Below are 23,175 nucleotides of genomic sequence, written 5' to 3'. Positions count from 1 at the left end.
GTCACTAGCAAGCGCCCGCCGACCCGGAAGGATCTGAAGAGAGCTGGGGCCGGCAGCCATACCGCTTTGCAGAGCCGGCTCGGAGCGTGGAGGGCGGTCGCGGAGCACGGAGTCACGTTCTCTGGAGTCGCAGGTGAGTGGCAGTGCCCTCGTCGGGGAAGAGTTCGGGGGACAGCCGGGGCCCTCCGGAAGGCGCATTGTTTAGGCTGTACACTCGATCACCCGGAGCCCTGGTCCCTGAGCCTTCGCTAATGGGGAACCTGGTATTTTTGTTTATTTGGCGGTGCGAGGGACTACAAGTCCGGTCCGTGCCCACGGGGACCGCTCTGGTGGCCCTCGGGGTAGGACAGTGGTTGTCACACGCAATTATTTCAGGAAAAGAGTGCCAGGACGGCACGCGAGCCTCTCTTCTTCCCCTGGGCCTCAGTTTCCTCACTTGGTAAGGTGAAGAAGGAAGCAGGGGTCATTGACAGCTGGGGGTGGAGGGGACGCTCTGTGTTGTCCCAGTTAGTGTGGGAACCAACTGAGCCTCCTCGTTTTTAGTAGTTATCGTTTTGCCATTGCTCAAGCCTAGTTGAGTGGAGGGAAAAGATACTAATGGGGGGGGGGGGGATATCCGACAGGATAAAAACTTATTTTGAAACATCCAAATCTGGCCTTCTTAACTGAAGGAATCAAAGTCGTCCGGAGTTTAAGGTATTGGGGTGAAGAAAATCGAACCTACTGTTGTGAATTTAGACGTACGTGTGCGGGTGTCTTACCCTGAAGATCTGTGTCTCTTGCTAAAATATTGGTCAGAATGGTTGCCCTGAAATGAAAGAAGGAAGGTGGCCCCCGTACAACGCTGCAGTCCTCTAAGGAAGACAGTCCTGTCGCCTCTGTTTTACAGATGACCAAGGAGGGAGGCTCTACCATTTGCCAGCGATGAGTGGTGGCGTAAAACGGAGCAGCGAGTGGCTACCACTGCACCTTTCAGTAGATTTGTGTTTGAGCCCAAAGTATTTTGACTTTTAAAATTTTTATGAACTTAGGCAGGCACCCTGACCCTATAATTCCACCTACTCAGGAGGGCAGGAGCATCATTTGAGCCAAGACTGCTTGGGCAACATACCCAAGATCCTATCTCAAGGAAAAAAATTTTTTTTCGCCCAAGTGTTAAGATACTCCCCAGGCCTTGTGAGTTTACAGGAAAGGAAAGTGGCCACATTGTCTAAATGTTGGATTGTCTAAATGTTAGAACTGTATTGTGATTGAGCTTAAAGAAGTGCATTTTACCTTCCTTGGCCTGGTGCTGGAGGAGAAATGCAAGCCAGACTTGAAACGAAAGTGTAGTCTATCAGAAATGGAAGTCACCTCCACCTCGTTCAAGCTCACAATCAGAGTGCCAGGGCAGTGATTCACTGCTTCTCCACTCCCTGTCTTACATGCAGAGTTGGCCGAAACTCATTGAAGTTACTTTTTTAAATTTTTTTGGCAAAATATGATGAAGCAAATAATATTTAAATCAGCTATGGTCAGAAAGGTTAGCTGCCAGAAGGTATTAAAACTTGAGTAAGCCACAGGTGCTCCAGGCAGAGGAGCATTATATGCACAAAGGACTTTGAGAGCCTTTCAATGCGGGACGGGCCTCGCGTGGATGCTCTGCGTCACACCTCAAGACCTATAGTCACCTGGACCTCTGAGCAGGACTTTGTTCTGGGAGCAGAGGAATGGCCCTTATTGTGGAAGAGTTTTCTATAAAGGCGAGAAGACCAGCCTGGCTGGGATATTCCAAAAGTTTCTCCATTGTATGTAGTTTGTAGAACAACTTTGATTATTGTTTTTTGTTATTTTGTCCCCCCACCACCCAAGCTGAGGACCGAACCCAGGGCCTTGTGCTTGCTCTACCACTGAGCTAAATTCCCAACCCCTGATTATTGTTTTAAAATATTTTATTATTATATATACATATGATTATGAGTGTGTCTGTGTTAAAGGTCACACCAGGAAGTACGGGTAGAAGCCAGAGAACAATTTGTGGGAGCTGGCTCTTGCTTTCCACCGTGTGGGTTTCTGAAATCAAACGCAGGTCCTCAGGCTGAGTGACAGGCTCTTTTACCTACTGAGTCACCTTGCTAGCCCTCTGTTGGTGTTTTGAGGACACAATTTGTTATCACATATACCGGTTTGGATTTTTTTAGTTCACTAGTGGCAAGTTCAAGTTCAGTACTCAGACTGAAACATTCTTTCTGTTGTCTCACAGGCTGGCCTCTTTGAGATCCTCCCCCCATCAGCTTCCCAAGTTTCTCTTTCTTCTCTCTCTCTCTCCTCCCCTTCCTTCTTTCCTTTTTCTACTAGTCTTTTGACAGAGGAGTTTTATTTTTTTTTACTTTCTCATTTTTTCACTCTTTTTTTTCTTCACTCTTTTTTTGAAAAAATAATTTATGTAAATTTATTTTATATGCATTGTGTGAAGGTGTCAAATCGCCTGGTAGTGGAGTTACAGACAGTTGTGAGCTGCCATGTGAGTGCTGGGAATTGAACCCGGGTCTTCTGGAAGAGCAGCCTCTCTCCAGTCCCTTCATTTTTCACTCTTAAAATGCCATATTTCCTGATGTTTTAACCTTCTTTCAATTGGGTGCCACTTTTTTCCAGAGGAAAAACTATATAAATTAAAAGGTTTAATAGAACTCTCTCGAAATATTTAATATACAAAACATAGTCAAGCAAGGTATGGTCAAGCACTCCTTTAATCCCAGTACTCTGGCAGAAACTGGCTGATCTCTGAGTTGCAGGCCAACCTGGGCTACATAGAAAGTTCTAGGCCAGCTACATAGTGAAACCCTGTCTCAAAACAAACAACAAAAACTGGGGTCAAACATGGTTTTACCTGGTCACACAGGCTGGCCTTGAACTTGATGTGTAGCAAGGGATGACCTTGAGTTCTGAATCTCCTGTCTACTTCCCAAGGGCTGTCCTGCGTCTGGTCTGCACGCTGTCAAGGATGAAACCATGCGAGTGAGGCAAGCGCTCACTAACTGAGCTACATCTCCAGCCTGGTCTTGGATTTCTAGTGGAAAGTTAACAGAGCATTCCATCCATCTGTGTGGGCCAGGGCTGTATGCGCCATGTTGCACATGTAGACATCAGAGTAGACCCTGTGGAGCTTGTTCTCTCCTTTGACTGTTTGGATCCTAGGGATCCAACTCTGGTCTGTGTGCCCGTCAGCCGTTGTCCTTCCCACCACTGAGCCATCTTGCATCTTGCTCGCCCTTCTTTTCTGTTTTTTTTTTTTTTTTTTTTTTTTTTTTTTTTGTTTTTCGAGACAGGGTTTCTCTGTGGCTTTGGAGCCTGTCCTGGAACTAGCTCTGTAGACCAGGCTGGTCTCGAACTCACAGAGATCCGCCTACCTCTGCCTCCCGAGTGCTGGGATTAAAGGCGTGCGCCACCATCGCCCGGCTTCTGTTTTTTTTTTTAATTAATTTTTTAAGCTAGCATACAAAATAATGGGTTTTATTGTGACCTTTCTAAGCTTTATTTTATGTGTATGGGTGTTTTGCCTGCATGTGTGGACATGTACTGGTGCATGCCTGATGCCTGTGGACCAGAAGAGGGCATTGGAATTGGAGTTATAGATGTCATGAGCCCCATGTTGATGCTGGGAGCTGAGCCTGGGTCGGCAAGAGCAAGAGGCTGTCACCACTGAGCCCCTGTTTTGACATTTTCATTCTTGTGCGTCATCATACCTTGCTCATGTTTGCTGTGCTGTTTGGTCACCATTGTTGTCTGTTGGAGACAGAGTCTCATTAGTTCACACTGGCTTTCACTCATATGAGCCTCCTGTCGAGTCACAAATGCTGGAGTTACAAGTTACAGGCAAGCACGCTATACTCAAATCTCCCCTCCGCATGCACTGGGGAGGAGGCAGAGGCAGGCAGATCTCTGTGAGTTCAAAGCCAGCCTAGTCTACAGAGCGAGTTCCAGGCCAACAGGGGCTACTCAGTAAGACCCTGTCACAATAAGAATATATAAAGAATCCTGATGAAGTCAGTGCTAGTTTCAAACCAGGAATTCTTCTGCCTTAGCCTAGAGTTGTGAACAGGTGTGTGCCACACTGATTGCTTTGTAGGAAATTTCTGTACCTGTGTTGCAGGACACAATCCTAATCCTTTTTCTAATGGCAGTCAGTGCTAGTGTATTCATATGTAATGTGAAAATGGGGCTGATAAGGTGGCTCCCCAGGTAAAAGTGCTCTCTGTACAAGTCTGCCAACCTGAGTTCAAGTCCCAGAACCCGTAAAGTTGTCTCTGACCTCTACACAGGTACCATGAAGGACGCTTAAAAGATGGCACACAAACCCCTTCCCCTCCCCACATATATGTATACACACACACACACACACACACACACACACACACACAAATAAATAAATCAGTAGGTTTTAAAATGAGAATGCTATCAATCCTTTATATATTAAGAGTTATTGATATTATAACCCCAGCACTGGGGAGAGGGAGGAGCCAGCCTGAGCTATGTGATAACTTGTCCTAAGGGGAGAAACCCCAAAACCTCAAGCATAAGGATCCTGTTTCCTCATAAATGAGTTGTAAACATGAGATGTCTGTTTAAAGCTTTAAATTTGCTTTTATTTTGAGTGATAGCTTTGTTGAACCAGACTAGACATACAGTAATGTTTACCCTTTAGCAGTGTGCAGTGTTCTCGGTATAGTCCCAGTCTTACACAGCCTTCACACCAATGCCAGAACATTTTTCCTCACCTCTGAAAGAAACCAAGCCGCCATTAGCAGCCGTCCTGACTCCCCTCCTGACTGCTCTAACCTGCTTGCTCTCTAGATCTGCCTTAGTGGACATTTCTCGAAGAGAGTGTTATCCATGGACATTCAGTGGGCAGAGCTGTAAGAAGTGATTTGTAACCTGAGTTCTGTTCACTGCGCTGATTTTCATGTTACCTGAGTAGATTGCTTTTTAATCTGCGGAGCTCTTTCCTGTTTGGTGTTCATGTAATAAATAAATCTGCTGACGTGCGGTGTTTCCTTGTCAGCGACCTTTGCTCTTCACATGTCTCTATGATGTGTTCCCGGGTTGTGTAATGTGTTCTCAGGGCTCAGGTGTCTGTTTGTAGCTAAGTGGCTTTAATCTTAGTTGGGTGTTTTTATTTTTACTTCTATTTGAAAAAAAAAACAAATAGCTAATTCTGTTTTAGTAATTCCTGGCTTGTTTTGAGGGTTTTATAAGTTGTAGTTTTAGAGGAATATAGTATCTATTTTCTCAAGTGGGGTTTCTCTGTGTAATTAGATAATGTCTTTGAGGATAAATTTTACAACAGCAGATGGGCACCACCCTCGTGCAGACGAGTCTTCCCTTCAAGGCTAACCCTGTTCCACCCTCCTCATCCCAGTGAAGACTTTGCCTCTTGATTGGCTGCCATGCATAGCAATGCCCTCTAGTCTTTCAGATGAGTCTGCATCCTGTCACTGTGGACACTGCACCTTCCTGGCTTCCTGGACCTTTCACCCCAGTGCCTCTTTATCTTTCCGTGCTGGTGTCAGACCTTGGAGCTGCCGCCACACAGACCTGAACTTCTCTGACCCTTGCTCTTCCCCATTTACTGTGCGCCCTGGTCCACTTCACCCGTTCCCCTTTACTGTAGACACACTTATCTTCTGGTTCAGACCTTCCCACTACTCTGTTGGTTCTGTTCTGTGGAAGGCAGGCTTCCCGCAGTTCTCACCCCAGTTCTCACCTCAGCCTTGTTCACCATGCACCTTGCTTCTTCTCACCCTTGTCCTGTTGTCTGCACAACCTGGGCTGAGGGCAGCTCACAGCAGTGCTTCTCAGGGTGCCCACAAGTGCTGTCCCTCATGTTCTTCTCCCCCCTAGCATTAGACTAGGCTCAGACCCAGGGCCTTCTCTATCCCCTTGTTCATCTCTGTCTTGGAAGTCAGAATTTTCTAAAGCCTGACATCACTGAGGGTGGGGTGTAAGGTAGGCGTGTTGAGGGCAAAAAAAAAAAAAAAATCAGTGCTGATAGGCAGTGCTATGAATGTCTGTTAGTTCTCCAACAATTTTTTTTTTTCTTAAACTCAGTGCTGGCTGGGTATGGTGGCACAGGCCTTTAATCCCAGCTCTCTAGAGGCAGAAGCAGGTGGATTCTGAGTTCAAGATCAGCCTGGTCTACAGAGCAAGTTCCAAGACAACCAGGGATACACAGAGAAAGCCGTCTTAAAAAAACAAAATAAATAAATAAATTCAGTATTAGGGCACAAAGCCTGGTCCTTTCATGTTCTTGGCAAATATGCTACCACTGAGCTACATCCCCAGCCTTTGAACGATCATCTGACTTGATCTACTGCCACAGTACCTGTCGTGTATCTCAGAATTGCCTCAGCTCTCCCCTGCCACTGTTCTGAGACAGTGTTGCCGTATACATATAACCCAAGCTAGCCTTAAATCAGTCTTCTGACTCAGCTAAATCTGGGATTACAGCGTGTGCCACCAGCTCGACCATCCCCTCTTCATCCCTGGAGTCAGATTCCTGCCCACTCTGCAGATCTCCTGGGCCTCCCTTCTCCTCACAGAGGAAAGGTTCTCTCAGTTCAAGCTCCCTGTCAGCCTTTACTCCTTCTCTTGTTTAATTTCTCGCTTCTTTTTGTTTATTATGAGCTCTCTGTCCTGGACTTGCTCTGTAGACCAGGCTGGCCCTGAACACACAGAGCTCTCCCTGCCTCTGCCTCCCGAGTGCCAGGACTAAAAGCATGCCCAGGTCTTCCAGAAGTTTTTTCCTTTCTATTATCATTATACCCATACCTCACCCTTCCTGGAGAAGAAAATATTGGTTTTTTTCATTCCATTTCAAATTTATGTCTATATTTAGGCTTCTGCAATCTAGCTCAGGTTGGCCTGGGGTCTTCTGCCTTAGACTCCACAGTGCTAGGATTATAGAAGTGTACTACCACATCCATTTCAAGCTTAAAGAAAGCTGCAGGTGGGTTTGCCCACTTGTCATTCTGAGGTGGTGTGGGTGCAGGGTCACGTGGCTGCTTGCTCTCCATAGCCATTCATGTCAAGTTGGACAGCTGACCGCAAGCTGACTAAAGCAAGCAGAAATGTCTAAAGGATGACAGCTAGCACAGTCTTCCCAGTGTTTGCACTGGGCCCAGGCTCCAGACCAGAGCTATTTGTTCACATCTAGAAAGTGAACTTTGTTGACCTGTGAAAGTACATTTCTGTGTCTATGATCTTTCCTGACTTGTTTTTCCTGTTACCCCATTAGTTTGCCAGGCTGTGTTAAGTAAATGCTGAATTGTACTGTTTTCTACTGTGACTTAAAAGATTTGTTTAATATGTGGTAATAATTAAATGTTGAAAAATTCAGAAAGATAACACACCCCAAACTTACCACCTGGAGCCAGCTGCCGCGAGGAGCTGCTATGGAGGTCCGCACAGTGTTCTTAGTGCTCGGGAGATGGAGACTGAATGACTGGAAATTCAGGCCCCCTTGGCTACATGACAGGATTGAACCTAGGGCCTGACATGTTAGACAGGCTCTCCACACTAAACTTTTTTTTTAAACTTGCATTTTATTTATTGGGGAAGGGCACACACATGCCATGTGTCCTTGTGGAGATCAGAAGACAGTTTGCAGGGTGGTTCCAGGAACTGAACTCATGTCATCAAGCTGGGCAGCAAGTGTCTTTGTCCATCAAGCCATCTCACCAACCCATACACCGAGCTTTTTTATTTTTATTTTTTGCAGAGGCAGGGGGTGGATGAGAGAATGGGGTGGGCTTGTTTATTTTTGTTTTTGTTTTTTTGAGATGGGCTCAGGAAGCCCAGGCTGTCTAGTTGAGCCTGGCCTTGAACTGTTCCTCCTGCCTCCAACAGTCGAAGCCCCATCACATCTGATTCCGAGCTTTTTATTTAGTTATTTTTGAAATATCATCTCACTACATGTGCCAGGCTCTTGATCCTGAGCCTGTGGGGTAGCCCAGGCAAAACCTCCTGAGTAACTGGAATATAAGACTTGTACCACCAAGTCCAGCTCGGAAACACTTACTATTATAAAACTCAGAAAATAGACCAGGCTGGCCTCAAACCCAGAGATCTGTCTGCCACTGTCTCCATAGGATGCTGGAACTAAAGACTTTTGCCACATTTGGCTTTACTAATTATTAGTATTGTTGAAGCAGTCGACGGTAGCCCAAGCTGGTCTTGAAGTAGCTATGCAGTCAGGAGCTTGACCCTCCTGCTTCGGACCTCCTCAGTCAGGCGTGCAAACTTGTCATCTCCCTTCTCTCTGTTTTTTCTCCCCAGCCCCCAACTCTCACAACAGATTTGATAAATAGCTCACATCTGCATATGAGGAACACAGATGGTTTCTAAAATTTGTCTTTTAAATTTTTTAAGCATTTTATTGTCTGTCTGTCTGTGTAACAAGTGCCAGTGCCCTCAGAGGCAGAAGAGAAGAGAGCTTTGGAAGCCCTGGAGTTGGCTAGACTCATAGGCAGTTGTTGGCTACCAGACATGAGTGCTGGGAATTGAACTCAGGGTCTCTGGAAAAGCAGGAAATACTCTTAACCTCTAAGCCATCTCTTTGGTCCTCCAGTTTTTCTTTTTTTTCTTTTTTTTTTTTTTTTTTTTTTGGTTTTTCGAGACAGGGTTTCTCTGTGGCTTTTGGAGCCTGTCCTGGAACTAGCTCTGTAGACCAGGCTGGTCTCGAACTCACAGAGATCCGCCTACCTCTGCCTCCCGAGTGCTGGGATTAAAGACGTGCGCCACCATCGCCCGGCCCTCCAGTTTTTCTTATTTTGAGATGGAGTCTTACAGCTTACTCTGTAGTCTAAGCTGGTCTTGAATTAACAATCTTCCTGCCTCAGCTTCCCAGTGGCTAGGATTACAAATCTATGCCACCATGGTTGGCTCTAACTTAGTTCTGAAAAGGTTTTATACCAGTTTATCCTGTTACCTATTTCCTCTTTTAAAAGAGGCAAGGTAGCTGTGGCTGGCCTAGAATTGCTATATAGACCAGTCCAGCCACAAACTTGCAGTGATCCTCCTGCCTCTGTCCTAAGTGCTAGGATTATAGTTATTGGCCACTATACTTGGCTCTTAATTTCTTCTAGTCCTGGTTGTTGAATTAATTTTGTTCCTTCCATGCACAGAGAATAATGGTCTCTGCCTGATAGTTTAGTGGCATTCTGAGATTTATGCATCAGCACAGATGAGGTTCTGTCAGCCTGGATAACAGTCTGTTGGTGTTTGTGTGCACACATGCACAAGTTCATGTGCCCCACAGTGTATGTGTAGAGGTCAGAGGACAACTTGTGGGTTGGTTCTCTCCCTACCATGAGGGTCCCAGGGACTGGCCTGAGGGTACCAGGCCTGGCAGCAGTGCCTCTCTGTACTGAGCCCTCTTCCCCAGCTCTATTTAGTTCCTAACACTTGTGTAATGTTGGAGGGTTATTCAGGCTTGTTTAACATCTGTCAGTATTTTGTGTATGTTGGCGATGCTGACTGCTAAATCTACACCTTGTTTTTCAGACCTGTAAGATCTGGACATGTCCTTCATATTTGACTGGATTTACAGTGGTTTCAGCAGTGTGCTGCAGTTTCTAGGTAACCTCAGCTTTGCTCTTTGTAGCTATCCTGTTGACCCTGTTTATGTAAATGCACTTGTTTGTAGAGAGCTCCTTTATGTAAGCCTGTGATTAAGACAGTGAGCTTTGGAATTATGAAATACATCCAGTGACTCACTCCCTTGGAATCACGTAATCTTAGGTCAGGTGAAGGAGAGCACACCTGTGTCCCAGCACTCAGGAGTCTGAGACTGGAGGGTTCCAGCAGGTTCCAGCCAAGCCTGCTCTTCAGAATGAGCTCAAATTTCTAAAAAAATTATATAATCTTGAATAATTTCCTTTTTTACTTTACCCCAAATTTACTTATCTATAAAATGGCCATTTTTTTTTTAATGTGCTGGGGCTGGAACTTAGGACCTCATGCATGTTGGGCAGGTGCTCTAGCACTGAGCTGTATCCCTAGCCTTGGCTCTAATGAATCTACTCTTATGATTTATTTATCTAGAGACCGTTCGCTGGTCTGGAACTCACAGAGATTTGCCAGCCTCTGCCCCCAGCTCCTAGTGCTGAGATTAAAGGTGTGTGTCACCATGCCTGCTTCTATCTCTTATAACTGTTTCCAGTAATATTCCTAACAGAAATATGTATTGCTTCTTGACTAGTTTGTCTGCATTTTTTAACATTTTATCTCATGGAATCTAGTGTAGAATCCAGTGTGTTACTTTTGCTTTTGGGTTCTTTTGGCACAGAGACTCTGACCCGAGGCCTCTTGCACATTAGGCTACTGCCGTATCAGTTGAGCTCCATCCCTAGCCCTGTCAAGTCTTAGGCTTATTATAAACATCTATGTCTCGGGCTGGGGAGATGTCAGTAAAGAACTTGTTCAAGCATGAGGACCTGAGCTCCATCCCAGCACCCACAAAAATAAAAAGAGGCTGGGCGTGATAGCATACACCTTTAGTTTAAGAATTCAAGAGGCAGAGGCTGGCGAATCTCCGTGAGTTCCAGAAGAGCTACATGTGGACCTTGTCTCAAACAAACAAACAAAGAAAACACTGCTCTTTCAGAGGGCTCAAGTCAATTCCCAGCACTCACTTGGTAGCTAACAACCATTTGTAACCAGTTCCTCCTTGAGCACCAGGTATACACACGGTACACAGACATACATGTAGGCAAAACACCTATATAACTCAGTGGGCTAAGGTGCTGGCTGCCAAATCTGATGATCTCCCAGAGCCCATGGAATACAGAAAGAAAAAAAATTAAAAGTTTAAAATTTATTACCAGGCAGGTGGCGGTGGCACATGCCTTTAATCCCAGCACACGGGAGGCAGAGGCAGGCCAATTTCTGAGATCAAGGCCAGCCTGGTCTACAAAGTGAATTCCTAGACAGCCAGGGCTACACAAATAAACCACGTCTCAAAAAAAAAAAAAAAAAAAAAAAAAAAAAGGAAAACCAAACAAACAAAAGAAGTGCCTGCAAACCAAGAATTTAGCTTCAGGACACATTTTGTGGGTTGTTTGTTGGGGGGGGGGCAGTAATGTGTTTAGGATTGGATCTAGGCCCTCACGTGTGCTAAATAAACCATCTACGACCGAGCCACAGCCGCTGCCCCACAGTCTTAGAAGAGTCAGGTTCAAGCATTCTGTGTTCTGGGTGTCCCTTTTGAGAATCAGATTGAGGTACTTTACATTTAATATTCAGGCCACTGAAAAACAAAAACAAACCAAAAAGAAAAATTTAGCTACTAACCAAATATGATGGTATGTATCTGAGGACTGGATAAAGGCCAGCCTTGGCTGCACTGAGAGATTCTATTTTCTCCTTTTCTTTCTTTCTTTCTTTCTTTCTTTCTTTCTTTCTTTCTTTCTTTCGTTTAAAATAAGTTCTCACTATGTAGCTCTGGCTGTCCTGGAACTCACCTTGTAGAGACTGGTCAACTGGTCTACAAAGTGAGTGGATCATAAGATCCTCCTGCCTCTGTCCCCTGAGTTCTGGAATTAAAGGTGTGAGCCACCATGCCTTCCTGGGAGAGTTATTTTCAGAAATAAAAGGAAATTTAAAAAAAAAAAAAGGAAGCAAAGAGGGAAGAAAGAGATCAGAGAGGCATTGATAGCTGTCCACAGATTAGGACTGCAGACAGTATACTTCTTAGCTAAAGTGCCAATAAAAATAGGTGTTGTTCTGGAAAGAATTTATCAGAGAATGGATGGCCTAGAATGAGTTCCTTAGTGACCTAAGACGTCAGTATAATTAGGTATATAAACATGCCGTGACACACGTGCAGAGATCAGAAGATGACAGGAATTGATCTTTCCTTCCACCCTATGGGTTCTGGGAATCAAACTCGGGTCATTAGGCTCGGCTGCAATGCGTGCACCCCCCCAGCCAGCTCACCAGCCCCAAGAAGCTATTTCTTGAGCTGCTGCTATGGTTTATGAAAAGCTTCCGGTTCTTTTCTGCTAACGTTTGGTGAAGTCGAACAACTAGACACATCAAAAGAAAAGCTCGGAGCTGCTTGTAGTGATAGGTACTGAGCAGTGTGAGGACCTGGGTTCCATCCCCAGCACCAAAGCCTTCTTTTCTTCTGACACAGGGCCTCTCCATATTCTTTTTGTGTAAATGTAGCACGAAAATGACAGTCCAATATAGATAGGCCAGTGCTACCATTCTTCCTGATTCTTTCTTCTCTTTCTCTGTCTTTAAGATCAGACTGTCCTCCTGGCTTAGCTGGGGCTGGGATTATAGGTGTGAGCCAGCATGCCTTGTTCAAACTTATTTATTTATTCATGCATTCACTCATTAGTTCATTCTTTTTTTTTTTTTTTTTTTTTGGTGCTGGGGATTAAACCTTGGCTTCATGTATGCTAGGCAAGCAGCTAACTACTGGGTAATATTTATTTCTTGAATGATTAATTTATTTTCATCCATGAAAAATTCCTTCTTTCACTTTTCATTTTGTCTGTCTCCATGCAGACATGACGTTGCATGGCGCTTCTCTAGCGCAGTACACAACATTACCTTTAGTTGACACAGTGCTCAACCTCTCCGTCTGTAGACGTGTGAGCAATAAGCTTCTGTTGATCAGAACCAAACTTAGTTTTTTAATTATTCGAGGTCCCAAATCACAGATAAATTGATGCACTCACTCATCTGACTGTTGTCCCGGGGATGCAGCCTAGGCCTAGATTATGTAGGCGAGTGGTTTGCCACTGAACTGCATCACAGCCCTCTTTTTAAACTTTTGTTTTGAGACAGAGTCTCAGTTAATTGCTCAGGCTGGCTTGGAACTCATGTTCTTTCTGCCTCCATCTCCTAAACACATAAGATTACAGGGATGAATGGGGCCGCGGTGTTGCTTGCCTTTAATCCCTGCACTCTGGGTGGATCTCTGTGAGTTCAAGGCCAGCCTGCTCTATAAAGTGAGTTCCAGGACAGCCAGGACTGTTACACAGAGAAACCCTGTCCCCCTCCCCAAAATAAAAAATAAAAGGAAAAATATTACAAGGATGGCTATGTAGCCTAGCTAGCCTGGAATTAGCGTGATCCCCCTGCCTCCACTTCACCAATGCATGTTAGAATTACAGATACATTTTGCCATGGTTGGATAATGTGTAGATTTTAAATTGCTGTGTAAAAGTTGAAAAGGAGGGATTGAGGAGATGAATGACTGCCTGCAATTCCAGAGGCCCTGGGCTCAATTCCCAGCACCCACATGGCAGCTCATGTAACTATCTATAACCCAGGCTCAGGGGACCCCTCTGGTGGCCTCAGACACTGCACTACAGGCATGAAATAAAACCTGAAAATGACAGCTAGGCCTTACTTGGTTATATAGACATATAACCCCAGCAACTCAGCTATTGACCCCTCCTGACTGAGGCAGGAAGATCACAAACTAAAAGTTAGCAACAGAATGAATTCAAAGCCAAGTTGGGCAATTTGGTGAGATCCTATCTCACACTAAACAGTAAAAAGAGGACAGAGGTACAGCGCAGTGATAGGAAACACTTGCCTGGCCTGACTAGGGTAGCACTGCCACATCAAAACAAGCACAGAAAGCCTGAAAATAAGCTAAGAAACCAACTTGTTTATGCTTAATTACTTAGGTTGAGGCAGAGTTAGAATTGATTATTGTTTATTTGGTTTGTTTGTTTGGTTGGTTGGTTTTTTTCGAGATAGGGTCTCTCTGTGTAGCATTGGCTGTCCTGAAACTTACTCTGTAGACTAGACTGGTCTCAAATTCACAGAAATCCGCCTGCCTCTGCCTCTCAAGTGCTGGAACTAAAGGTGTGTGTCACCACCGCCTGGCTGTCTGTTTTTTAAAGCAGTCTGCCTGCATAGCCCTGGCTGCCTGGATCTGTAGGCCAGGCATGATACACCTTCCTCTGCCTTCTGAGTGCTGGGATTAAAGGCAGGCATGTGCTACCATACTTGGTCTGGGTTTTGTTTTTTGAGACAGGGTCTCATGTAGCCCAGGCTGACCTCACACTTGCTATATAGCTAAGAATTGCCTTAAAACTTCAGATTCTCCTGCCTTAATCTTCCAGCTCTTGGGGATTGCAGGTATGGTAAAGTTGGGCTTATTAAGGTTTTAATGTCAGTGTAAACACAGGCATTAGAGAGGGGCACTTAGGAGAAGGACATCACACACCCAGGAGTTCTAGACTTCTCAAGAGTTACACTTCAGGTATCTTACCAATAACCGAGGACAACAGTAACAGTAACTTTCACGTCATGTCCAGTATAAAGTCATTTTTATGATCCATGTTTGATGTCACTCTTACTGATCATAGCTCTTATTCTGCAGGATTGTATAAAAAAACTGGTAAACTGGTATTCCTTGGATTGGATAATGCGGGGAAAACAACGTTGCTACACATGCTGAAAGATGACAGGCTTGGCCAGCATGTCCCGACACTACATCCCAGTAAGTATTTTCCTCCATACGAGTCATGCTGAGTCATAGGCCCTGCCCAAAAGTTTTTTATTTGGGATTTTTGGTGGATAAAGTATGAGATTTTTCAACCTGTTCCTGAAACAGTTGGGTAAATAGTAATTGACCTGGTTCCCAGAGCACAGATTAAGATCTAGAAGTAATGCTCAGACGTTTTCATCCCTGTACAGCCATGAGCCCAGCCTAGGTTACAGAGTAAGAACCTACAGAGCCAGCAGCAGAAACAGAGGACTAATTTGTATCTGTAACTGTCACAGTGAAAACATGCTAAACCAGGCAGATAGAGTTTAAAAACAAGTTAATTGGAGGATGTGTGATGGCACACACCTCTAACCCCAGCACTTGGGAAAAGCAGGTGGATCTGCGAGATCTTAGACATCGTAGTAAATTCTAGGTCAACCAGGGCTCCACAGTGAGACCTTACCACAGAAAATAAAAATGAGAAGAGTTGCCTTCTGGCCTATACATATGCCTGTGGCACGCACCCACCTGCATTCATATCTACATAAAATAAAAGTAAATAATGTTTTAAAAGAGCTTGATTTGTTAAGACAAGGCGTGTCTGTTGCAGACTTAGAGCCAGCCGAGTACCTTTACTTCTCTTTTGCCTGCTGGTGCTGCTCCCTTCATTTGCCTAGGAGTTTTCTTGAGCACCTACTGTATACCACACCTGGTCTAGACACAGGACCCTGCAGAGCACAGAGCAGGTGCTGTCTCAGCTCTCTTGCAGCTCACATTCATTTAACAGCCCTGTGTCCTCTGATCTGGCAATTCTACTACTAGGTGTTTATCTGGAAAAGTGAGAATATGTATTTGCCAAAAGACTTTTATGGAAAAGAGAAGGAACGCAGCAGGAAATATTCTCCAAAACAGAGGAGTAAATGCTGGGTGTGCACACCTGTGGTTCCAGCATGTGGGAGGTAGAGGCTGGAAGTCAACACTGGAGCCTGGTCTACATAGAGTTCCAGACCAGCCAGGATAAATGAGACTCCGTCTCAAAAAGAAAAAAATAAAATAGACCTCAGTCTTGACACATTGCATGAGAGAAGCTGGTCACAAGATGTTCCCTGCTGTGTTACAGCATCACATGAAATGTCAGAATTAGCAAGAATAATCTGTGAGGATAGGGGTGAGGTCTCGGTGGGGGGCCGACAGGGAAGGGAGATGGGGCATTCTGAGATGTTGACAGTCCTTCCTGTACCTTTATTATTAAATAGGTATTTCTTTACTAGAGTGAGTTCAGGGGTTTAACCATATGAATGGATAGCCAGCCATATTTCAAGCATTGCCCTTTCCTTGTGGGAGTGACTTCAAATACAGACCCAGTTAAATATTTAATTTACTTGAAACACTGTATAATTCCCTCTCTTTAGTTTTTGAGATAGGCTCTTGCTTTGTAGCCCAGGCTAACTTCAAACTCACCATCCCTCAACTTTCCTAGCTCCCCAGTGTTGGAGATGTGTGTGCTCTGAGCGTGTTCTACCTGAGCCAGGTTATAATAAATGCCTAACAGAATAAATGCTCTGGCACCACGTAGTTACGTGGAAATTTTCATTGTGATTATGGGAAACTTCTCTTTAGGCTGTGGGGAAAATAAGAGTTTGGAAGTGACCAAGAATTTAAAGGAAAATATGTACTCAATGGGGAGATAAATGGAAGATTATAAACATGTCTTTATAGTCTAGGCTAGCTTTGAACTTGCTCTGTAGCCAAGGATAGCCTTAAACTTCTATTCTTCCTGTCTCTACCTCCCAAGTACTGGGATTATAGTCATGAGTCCCTGTGCCTGGGAGATTTCTGATTATGTTATTAAAATATCTTATTTTTATTTAGCTTCAGAAGAACTCACTATTGCTGGCATGACTTTTACAACTTTTGATCTGGGTGGGCACATCCAAGGTAAGATTCTATTTCCCTTAGTCTCTGTTTTATCTTAGTATATGTGACTGCAATGGTCCAGAGCTTGGAACTGCATGCTCTTCAAGTAAGGCAGAGTCAGGTCAAGGATCATCAGCAGATGTGCACACCTTGGAAGCCAAGAGGGCTTTTTTTTTTTTTTAAATATTTATTTATTTATTATGTATACAATATTCTGTCTGTATGCCTGAAGGCCAGAAGAGGGCACCAGACCTCTTTACAGATGGTTGTAAGCCACCATGTGGTTGCTGGGAATTGAACTCAGGACCTTTGGAAGAGAAGGCAATGCTCTTAACCACTGAGTCATCTCTCCAGCCCCAAGAGGGCTTTTATGATACTTCTGATTCACTTAAGTCGGAACTGCTTGTGGTGGGGAGGGAGGAAGAAAATCCAACTCCCATTCTCTTTGCATCAGGCTCCTCTCACCTGTTGTCAAAACCATATTATGAACCCATGATATAGCCCCCCACCCAAGCTCCCAGTGACGAACCATTTCTTATAACACACAGACTTGTCATTGTCCCAGCATTCTCTGCGGTCCTTTCTCTCTTCCCATTTCTCTTTCTCCCACTAGAGCTGACCTCCAGTTCTCCCCTTCTGCTTTTGCTCACAAATCCCCATCTATGAGATGTGGCTGCCTCCCTGGAGAAGCACCCTAGCTGGGAGTGCTCCAGCTGTACATGTGGGACTTAGTGCTTCTGTGTACATCTCTGCAGGATCTGAACCCTGAGCTGGATTTCTGTGACAACATCCTGTCCATTTTTTATATCCCAATAGCTCTTAACATGTGAGGCACATGGTACAGCACACCTAGTGAACGGACCTAGAAGCCTCCTGAAGCCTGCTGTGAAGGAATGGTTAGAGCTGGTAGGCTTCTGGCAGCCTGGTGGTAGGATGGGATGCCAGCTAGTGCTGATGTTCTGTGGTAGAGCTTAGCACCTCACATACCCTTCATTTCCAGCACCATAAAGATAATAATAGTAAAATATGTTTTTAAATGATGCAACATATATTTGAAAAAGATTTTCAGTGGCTGTGGCTAGTAAAAGCACATTTGAGACATATTTCTGTTCATCTCTGGGGTATGAAGATTAGAAAATTGGAACCTAGAATTGGGGAGATGGCTCAGTGGGCAGAAGTGCTTCCCTCGCAAACTTGAAAACCTAGATGATTTTACTATCTTGTTATATTTTTAATTTTTTCTGTTTTGAATACAACAGTTTGTAACTCAGCCAAGCCTGTGCCTGGCACTAACATTGTTCTGTCATTGGCTTCCTATTTATCACTAGCATAAACCTGAGAAAGTAGAATGTCAAAAATTTAATCCAGCACACACATTCTTTTTTTTTTTTTTTTTTTTTTTTTTTGGTTTTTCGAGACAGGGTTTCTCTGTGGTTTTGGAGCCTGTCCTGGAACTAGCCCTTGTAGACCAGGCTGGTCTCGAACTCACAGAGATCCGCCTGCCTCTGCCTCCCGAGTGCTGGGATTAAAGGCGTGCGCCACCACCGCCCGGCCAGCACACACATTCTATATATGGTTTTTACTCCTTAAATTTGGTTGATGATAGTCATAGTGGTTCTCTAGTGAGAGTTACTGTGTCTGTCAGCATACACCATGTGTGTGCAGGATGTGAGCACACCATGTGTGTGCAGGGGCCTATGGAAGCAGAAGAGGGTGCTGGATTCCCTGTAATTAGAGTTGCTGGTGTTTGTGAGCCAAACTGGAGTTCTCTGGGAGAATAGGAAGCACTCTTAAGCACTCAGCCATTTCACCTGTTCCTAATTCAGTTTTTTAATGGGAGGAGAGTTAAGGAATTGAACTGTCCACAATCAAGGTAAGTCTGGAATTTGTTTTGGTATTCTGGGAAAAAGCTTATACCAAAATCTTTGACAATACAGGCGGTTGGTTGTCCAGCAGCAGTCAGAGGGCTGCCTCAGTTCTTCTGAAACCTTATTGGATTCCCCGTGAACCATCGATAGGCTTGACCAACACATAAATCCTAACTCTTGATTGTTTTTGTTAGCCCGAAGAGTATGGAAAAACTACCTTCCTGCTATCAATGGCATTGTATTTCTTGTGGATTGTGCAGACCATGAAAGGCTGTTAGAATCAAAAGAAGAACTCGATGTAAGTTGAATAATTAAAGCTAATCACAGTGAACTCCCTCTGGGCAGCCTGAAGGAATAGGTGCAGATTGAGCAGCAAACTCCCAGCAGTCCCTTGGGCTCAGTGATGATTTTCACTGGCGAGGACTCTAGAATGGAGAGGAGTAAAGTGCCGTAGCCCTAGCCAGTGAGAAAGTGTTAGCAAACGGCCTTCTGCAGACTGAGGCTCATCCTCTCCAGAGTGTGCCCCACATGTGTGTGCATGCTGCTCATTCCCAGTGCCAGCTGACTCAGTGTCACCTCAGGGTCCCATGCCTTAGGAAATCATCCAGCCATCTTTGTGACCACTTCCAGAAGGAAGCAGGTGCATGTTCACACCCTCTGCACCCTCTCTAGGTCAGATACTTTGTAAAGAGGCTCAGCAGTTTCCAGCAAGGCAGACCTAAATCTGAGACCACAGAGTAAGGAGGTCCATGATCTGACTGAAGGTTAACCCCATCATTCCTTTCTTTAGAATGCGGTCCTGGCACAGGGTCAGGTAGTTGCTGACCCTTCCTTGTGTTTGGTCCTCTACAAGCACTAAATTGTTTCACTTAGCACTCAAGTCAACCCTAGTAGTCACTGCTGATCCTTCCCGAACTTCCGTGGGCTAACTGCCCAAGATCGGAACCTAGTCGCAGAACCAGAAATGAAACCAGGTTGCCCACCTCCAGGGTGTCCACATTCCCTTAGTGATTTGCATAGTGAACATCTCAGAGAGCTGTAGGGGTGTGGTAGGATCCAGCCTCCAGTTTCTTAATGCTCTTGTGAGGAAAGTGTGACTAAACAGATCAGGGTGTCATGAGCCCTTGGCTGTTTGGTATCTTCTCAAAATAAGCTTTTCGGATAGCCTTAAGTCAACTTGTCTTTCCTGTTATTTGCTTTCTTTCAGTCACTAATGACAGATGAAACCATTGCCAATGTGCCTATACTAATTCTTGGAAATAAGATTGACAGACCTGAAGCCATCAGCGAAGATAGGTTACGGGAGATGTTTGGCTTATTCGGGCAGACAACAGGAAAGGTAAAATCCTTTTATTTTTTTTTCTTTTCTTATTTATTTATTTGTTTGTTTGTTTGTTTTGATATAGGGTCTTTCCATGTAGCCCCAGCTGTCCTGGAACTCACTACATAGACCAAACCAACCTCAAACTCAAAGAAATCTTCCTGCCTCTGCCACTACACCCAGCTAAGAAAGTAAAAAAACTTTAAAAAGTGATTAATCTACCATTAAGCGAGATTCTTAGGCTATATTTTCTGCTCTGAACCTACACTTTTTTAAAAAGATTTATTTATTTGTTATGTATATAGTATTCTGCCTGCATATATCCCCACAGGTCAGAAGAGGGCATCATATCTCATTGTAGAGAGTTGTGAGCCACCATGCGGTTGCTGGGAATTGAACTCAGGTCCTCTGAAAGAATAGCCAGTGCTCTTAACCTCTGAGCCATCTCTCTAGCCCTGAATCTACACTTTATAATAAACTTTTGTTTGTTTGTTTTGGCTTTTCAAGACAAAGTTTCTCTATGTAATAGTCCTAGCTGTCCTGGAACTAAATTTGTAGACTAGGCTGTCCTCAAACTCAGAGAGATCCATCTCCCTCTGCCTCCTGAATGCTGGGATTAAAGGCATATACCACCACTGCCTTTAAAATAGATAATAGAAAAAATATAACTTTAAAATATACTATTGCTTGGTGTGCTGTTACAGGCAGTTGTAAGCCACCATATGGGTGCTGGGAATTGAGCCCAGCTCCTCTGCAAGAACACATGCTCTTAATCACTGTGCATCCTCCAATAGCCCTTCTTCTTTTTTAATTTTTAACTTTATGTTCATGGCTGTTCTGCCTACATGCCTGTCTGTATACTACATATGTGCCTGGTGCACAAGGAGGCCACAGGAGGGCATTCCCTGGAACTGGAGTTGCAGACTGCTGTGAGCTGCAATGTGGTCCTCTAGAAGAACAGTAGCAATTGCTCTTCAGCACTGGGCTGTCTCTCTAGCCCCAGACATGCTAGTATAAACAACCACATTAACCAATCACACCAGAGCTCTTTTTTTTTTTAAATTAAGACAGGGTTTCTCTTGTGTAACCCTGGCTGTCCTAGAACTCACTCTGTAAAGAAGCCTGTCCTCAAACTCAGAGAGGTCCTCCTGCCTCTGCCTTCTGAGTGCTGGGATTAAAGTGTGCACCACCACTGCCTAACTAGCACTTCTATTTTTTTATGTATTTATTTTTATTTTATGTGCATTGGTGTTTTGCCTGCATGCATATCTGTATGAGGGTGTCAAGTCCCCTGGAACTGGTGTTATAGACACTTGTGAGCTGCCATATGAGTACTGGGAATTGAATCCAGGTCCTGTGGAAGAGCAGTCAGTGCTCTTGACCACTCAGCCAGCTCTCCAGCCCCTGAAGCTCCTATTTTTATTTATAGTGGATTTGTTGAGGCCTGGGGTGGGGCATGTAAATACTGAAAAGTTCCAAAAAAAAAGTATTGGTCTGAAATCTCAATACTTGGGAAGCTGAGGCAAGAAGATCATAAGTTTAAGACTACCCTGGGTGCTACATAGTGAGACTATGTTGTAATAGGAGCAGCGGGGCTGCGTTCTGGCCACCCCGGCTCCCGCATGGTTAGCTTATGCCCGAAATAATTACACGGAAACTGTATTCTTTTTTTTTTTTTTTTTGAGACAGGGTTTCTCTGTGGTTTTGGAGCCTGTCCTGGAACTAGCTCTTGTAGACCAGGCTGGTCCCGAAGCTGGTCTCGAACTCACAGAGATCCGCCTGTCTCTGCTGGGATTAAAGGCGTGCGACACCACCGCCCGGCGGCGGAAACTGTATTCTTTTAAACACTGCCTGGCCCATTAGTTCCAGCCTCTTATTGGCTAGCTCTTACATATTGATCTAACCCATTTTTAATAATCTGTGTAGCCCATGAGGTGGCTTACCAGGGAAGATCTTAACCTGTATCTGTCTGGAGTGGGAGAATCATGGCGAATGTCTGACTTAGCTTTTTTCTCCCAGCATTTTGTTCTGTTTTCTCCGCCTACCTATTTTTCTGTCCTATCAGAGGCCAAGCAATTTCTTTATTACTTAACCAATGAAACAACAGATAGAAAGATGTCCCTCCTCCATCAAGACTATCTCAACAAAACCAAAGAGAAAAAAGAAAGAAAAGAAATGGAATGAACTTCCTAGTTTATAAACAGACAAGGCTCTTTGAGGACACTGCAGCAGAGGAAGGGACTCTGCGCGCTACTTCTGTGGGCACCCTTTGTAATGCATCTGCTCCACTCCAGTCTTAGGCAGTGATCTCGCTGTGGCCAGTGCTGGCCTTGAACTCTGATCCTCTTGAATGTCACCACCTTGCAGAATGCTGTCCTAAATATCAGGAACAAGAATTTGGATTTCTTTTCTTTTTTGAATTTTGAGACAAGGTCTTACTTTCCAGCCTAGGCTGCCCTAGAGCTTGAGATCCTCTAGCCTAGGGCTCCTGGGTACTAGAAACACAGGGGTGTGTCAGCACTTGGGTGGTTGTTGTATTCCTTTGCATGTCCCAAGCTCACATCTTTCCCACTCATTGGCCACATCGTCACAGTAGAATAAGAAGAAGCTTCATGTGTTCTGAAGGAGAATCTACAATATGCTGGGAGTAGAACTTTCATTCCATGGAACCCCAGCCTAACAGCTCTCCTCTCTTCCAGGGCAGTGTGTCTCTGAAGGAGCTGAACGCCAGGCCTCTGGAAGTGTTCATGTGCAGTGTACTGAAAAGGCAAGGCTATGGAGAAGGCTTTCGCTGGATGGCGCAGTACATCGATTAGCAGCTGGGGTCCTGCCACTCACATCCAGGCCTCCGAGACCCATTCCCCGACATGCATAACTTGAATTCAATAGACTTTGGTTGTTTCAGAATAGGTGTTTTTTAGATTATTAATATATCTACCTGAGTGGGAATTGAAAACTGATTCAAGTTTGAATATTACAATGTTAGCTTTCTAATTCCATACAGATAGTTTTTACAGTTTACAGCCCCACATCAACCCCGTCACCGTTTATAAAGATCAGCTTCCCAGTGGTACATTTGAAGCACTTTTTAACAATGTGAAACTACAATATAAACCATATTTAAAAGCTTATCATGTGAAACTTTTATGTACTTTTTGGAAATAGTTTTTCCATTTTAGATTGTCCGCCTACCTTGTGTACAGTTAAAATCTGCTTATCAGCGATTGCATGATGCCTTACCGTTTTCAAGACTATTTTTTCTTATGCAAACGTCATGCAATAAAACAAACTCCAGCGTTTGGCTCTTTGTTGGGCAACTGTTTCATTTGGATGTCATGTGTGGCTAGTGTGCTCTGAAAATGTGAGTTTGGTGTTACACACAGGAGAGGGTGGTTGATGGCAAGGAGGTTCCTTCAGAATATCAGAAGGTGACCTCATAGCACTTGGAGTCCAGTGTACCTGACTCCAAGGTTCTGAGTCCTCCATTTTCCTTACCAGTTGTTCGACCTGCTGATACCACTACGGCTGCAGCCAAGGAACGCCTGTTTTTCCAAAAATGAATCTGTGACCGTGTG

At 44.5% G+C, this 23,175-nt stretch overlaps 1 protein-coding gene across 1 annotated transcript; it reads left to right on the top strand.

Moving 5' to 3' along the window:
- On the top strand, positions 1 to 22,899 carry Sar1b (secretion associated Ras related GTPase 1B). The gene is made up of 7 exons (XM_041664759.1): positions 1 to 133; positions 9,541 to 9,615; positions 14,387 to 14,506; positions 16,367 to 16,432; positions 18,474 to 18,577; positions 19,487 to 19,618; positions 22,300 to 22,899. The coding sequence occupies exons 2-7, from the start codon at positions 9,558 to 9,560 to the stop codon at positions 22,414 to 22,416; spliced, it is 597 nt and encodes a 198-aa protein (XP_041520693.1). The 5' UTR covers positions 1 to 133; positions 9,541 to 9,557; the 3' UTR covers positions 22,417 to 22,899.
- Positions 22,900 to 23,175: the final 276 nt, after the last annotated feature.

The sequence above is a fragment of the Microtus oregoni genome, unplaced genomic scaffold (genome assembly GCF_018167655.1).
Source record: "Microtus oregoni isolate MIOR12 unplaced genomic scaffold, Mior012 000015F_ref0000493, whole genome shotgun sequence".
Classification (NCBI taxonomy): Eukaryota; Metazoa; Chordata; class Mammalia; order Rodentia; family Cricetidae; genus Microtus; species Microtus oregoni.
Note: the sequence above shows the minus strand (reverse complement) of the source record. Positions and strands in the feature narration are given on the sequence as shown.

Excerpts from the sequence above, each read along its gene's own strand:
- Sar1b (XM_041664759.1), top strand. The coding sequence starts at position 9,558 with ATGTCCTTCATATTTGACTGGATTTACAGTGGTTTCAGCAGTGTGCTG. Across the intron at positions 9,616-14,386 it reads CAGTGTGCTGCAGTTTCTAG|GATTGTATAAAAAAACTGGT; the intron begins GTAACCTCAGCT and ends CTTATTCTGCAG. Across the intron at positions 18,578-19,486 it reads AATCAAAAGAAGAACTCGAT|TCACTAATGACAGATGAAAC; the intron begins GTAAGTTGAATA and ends GCTTTCTTTCAG.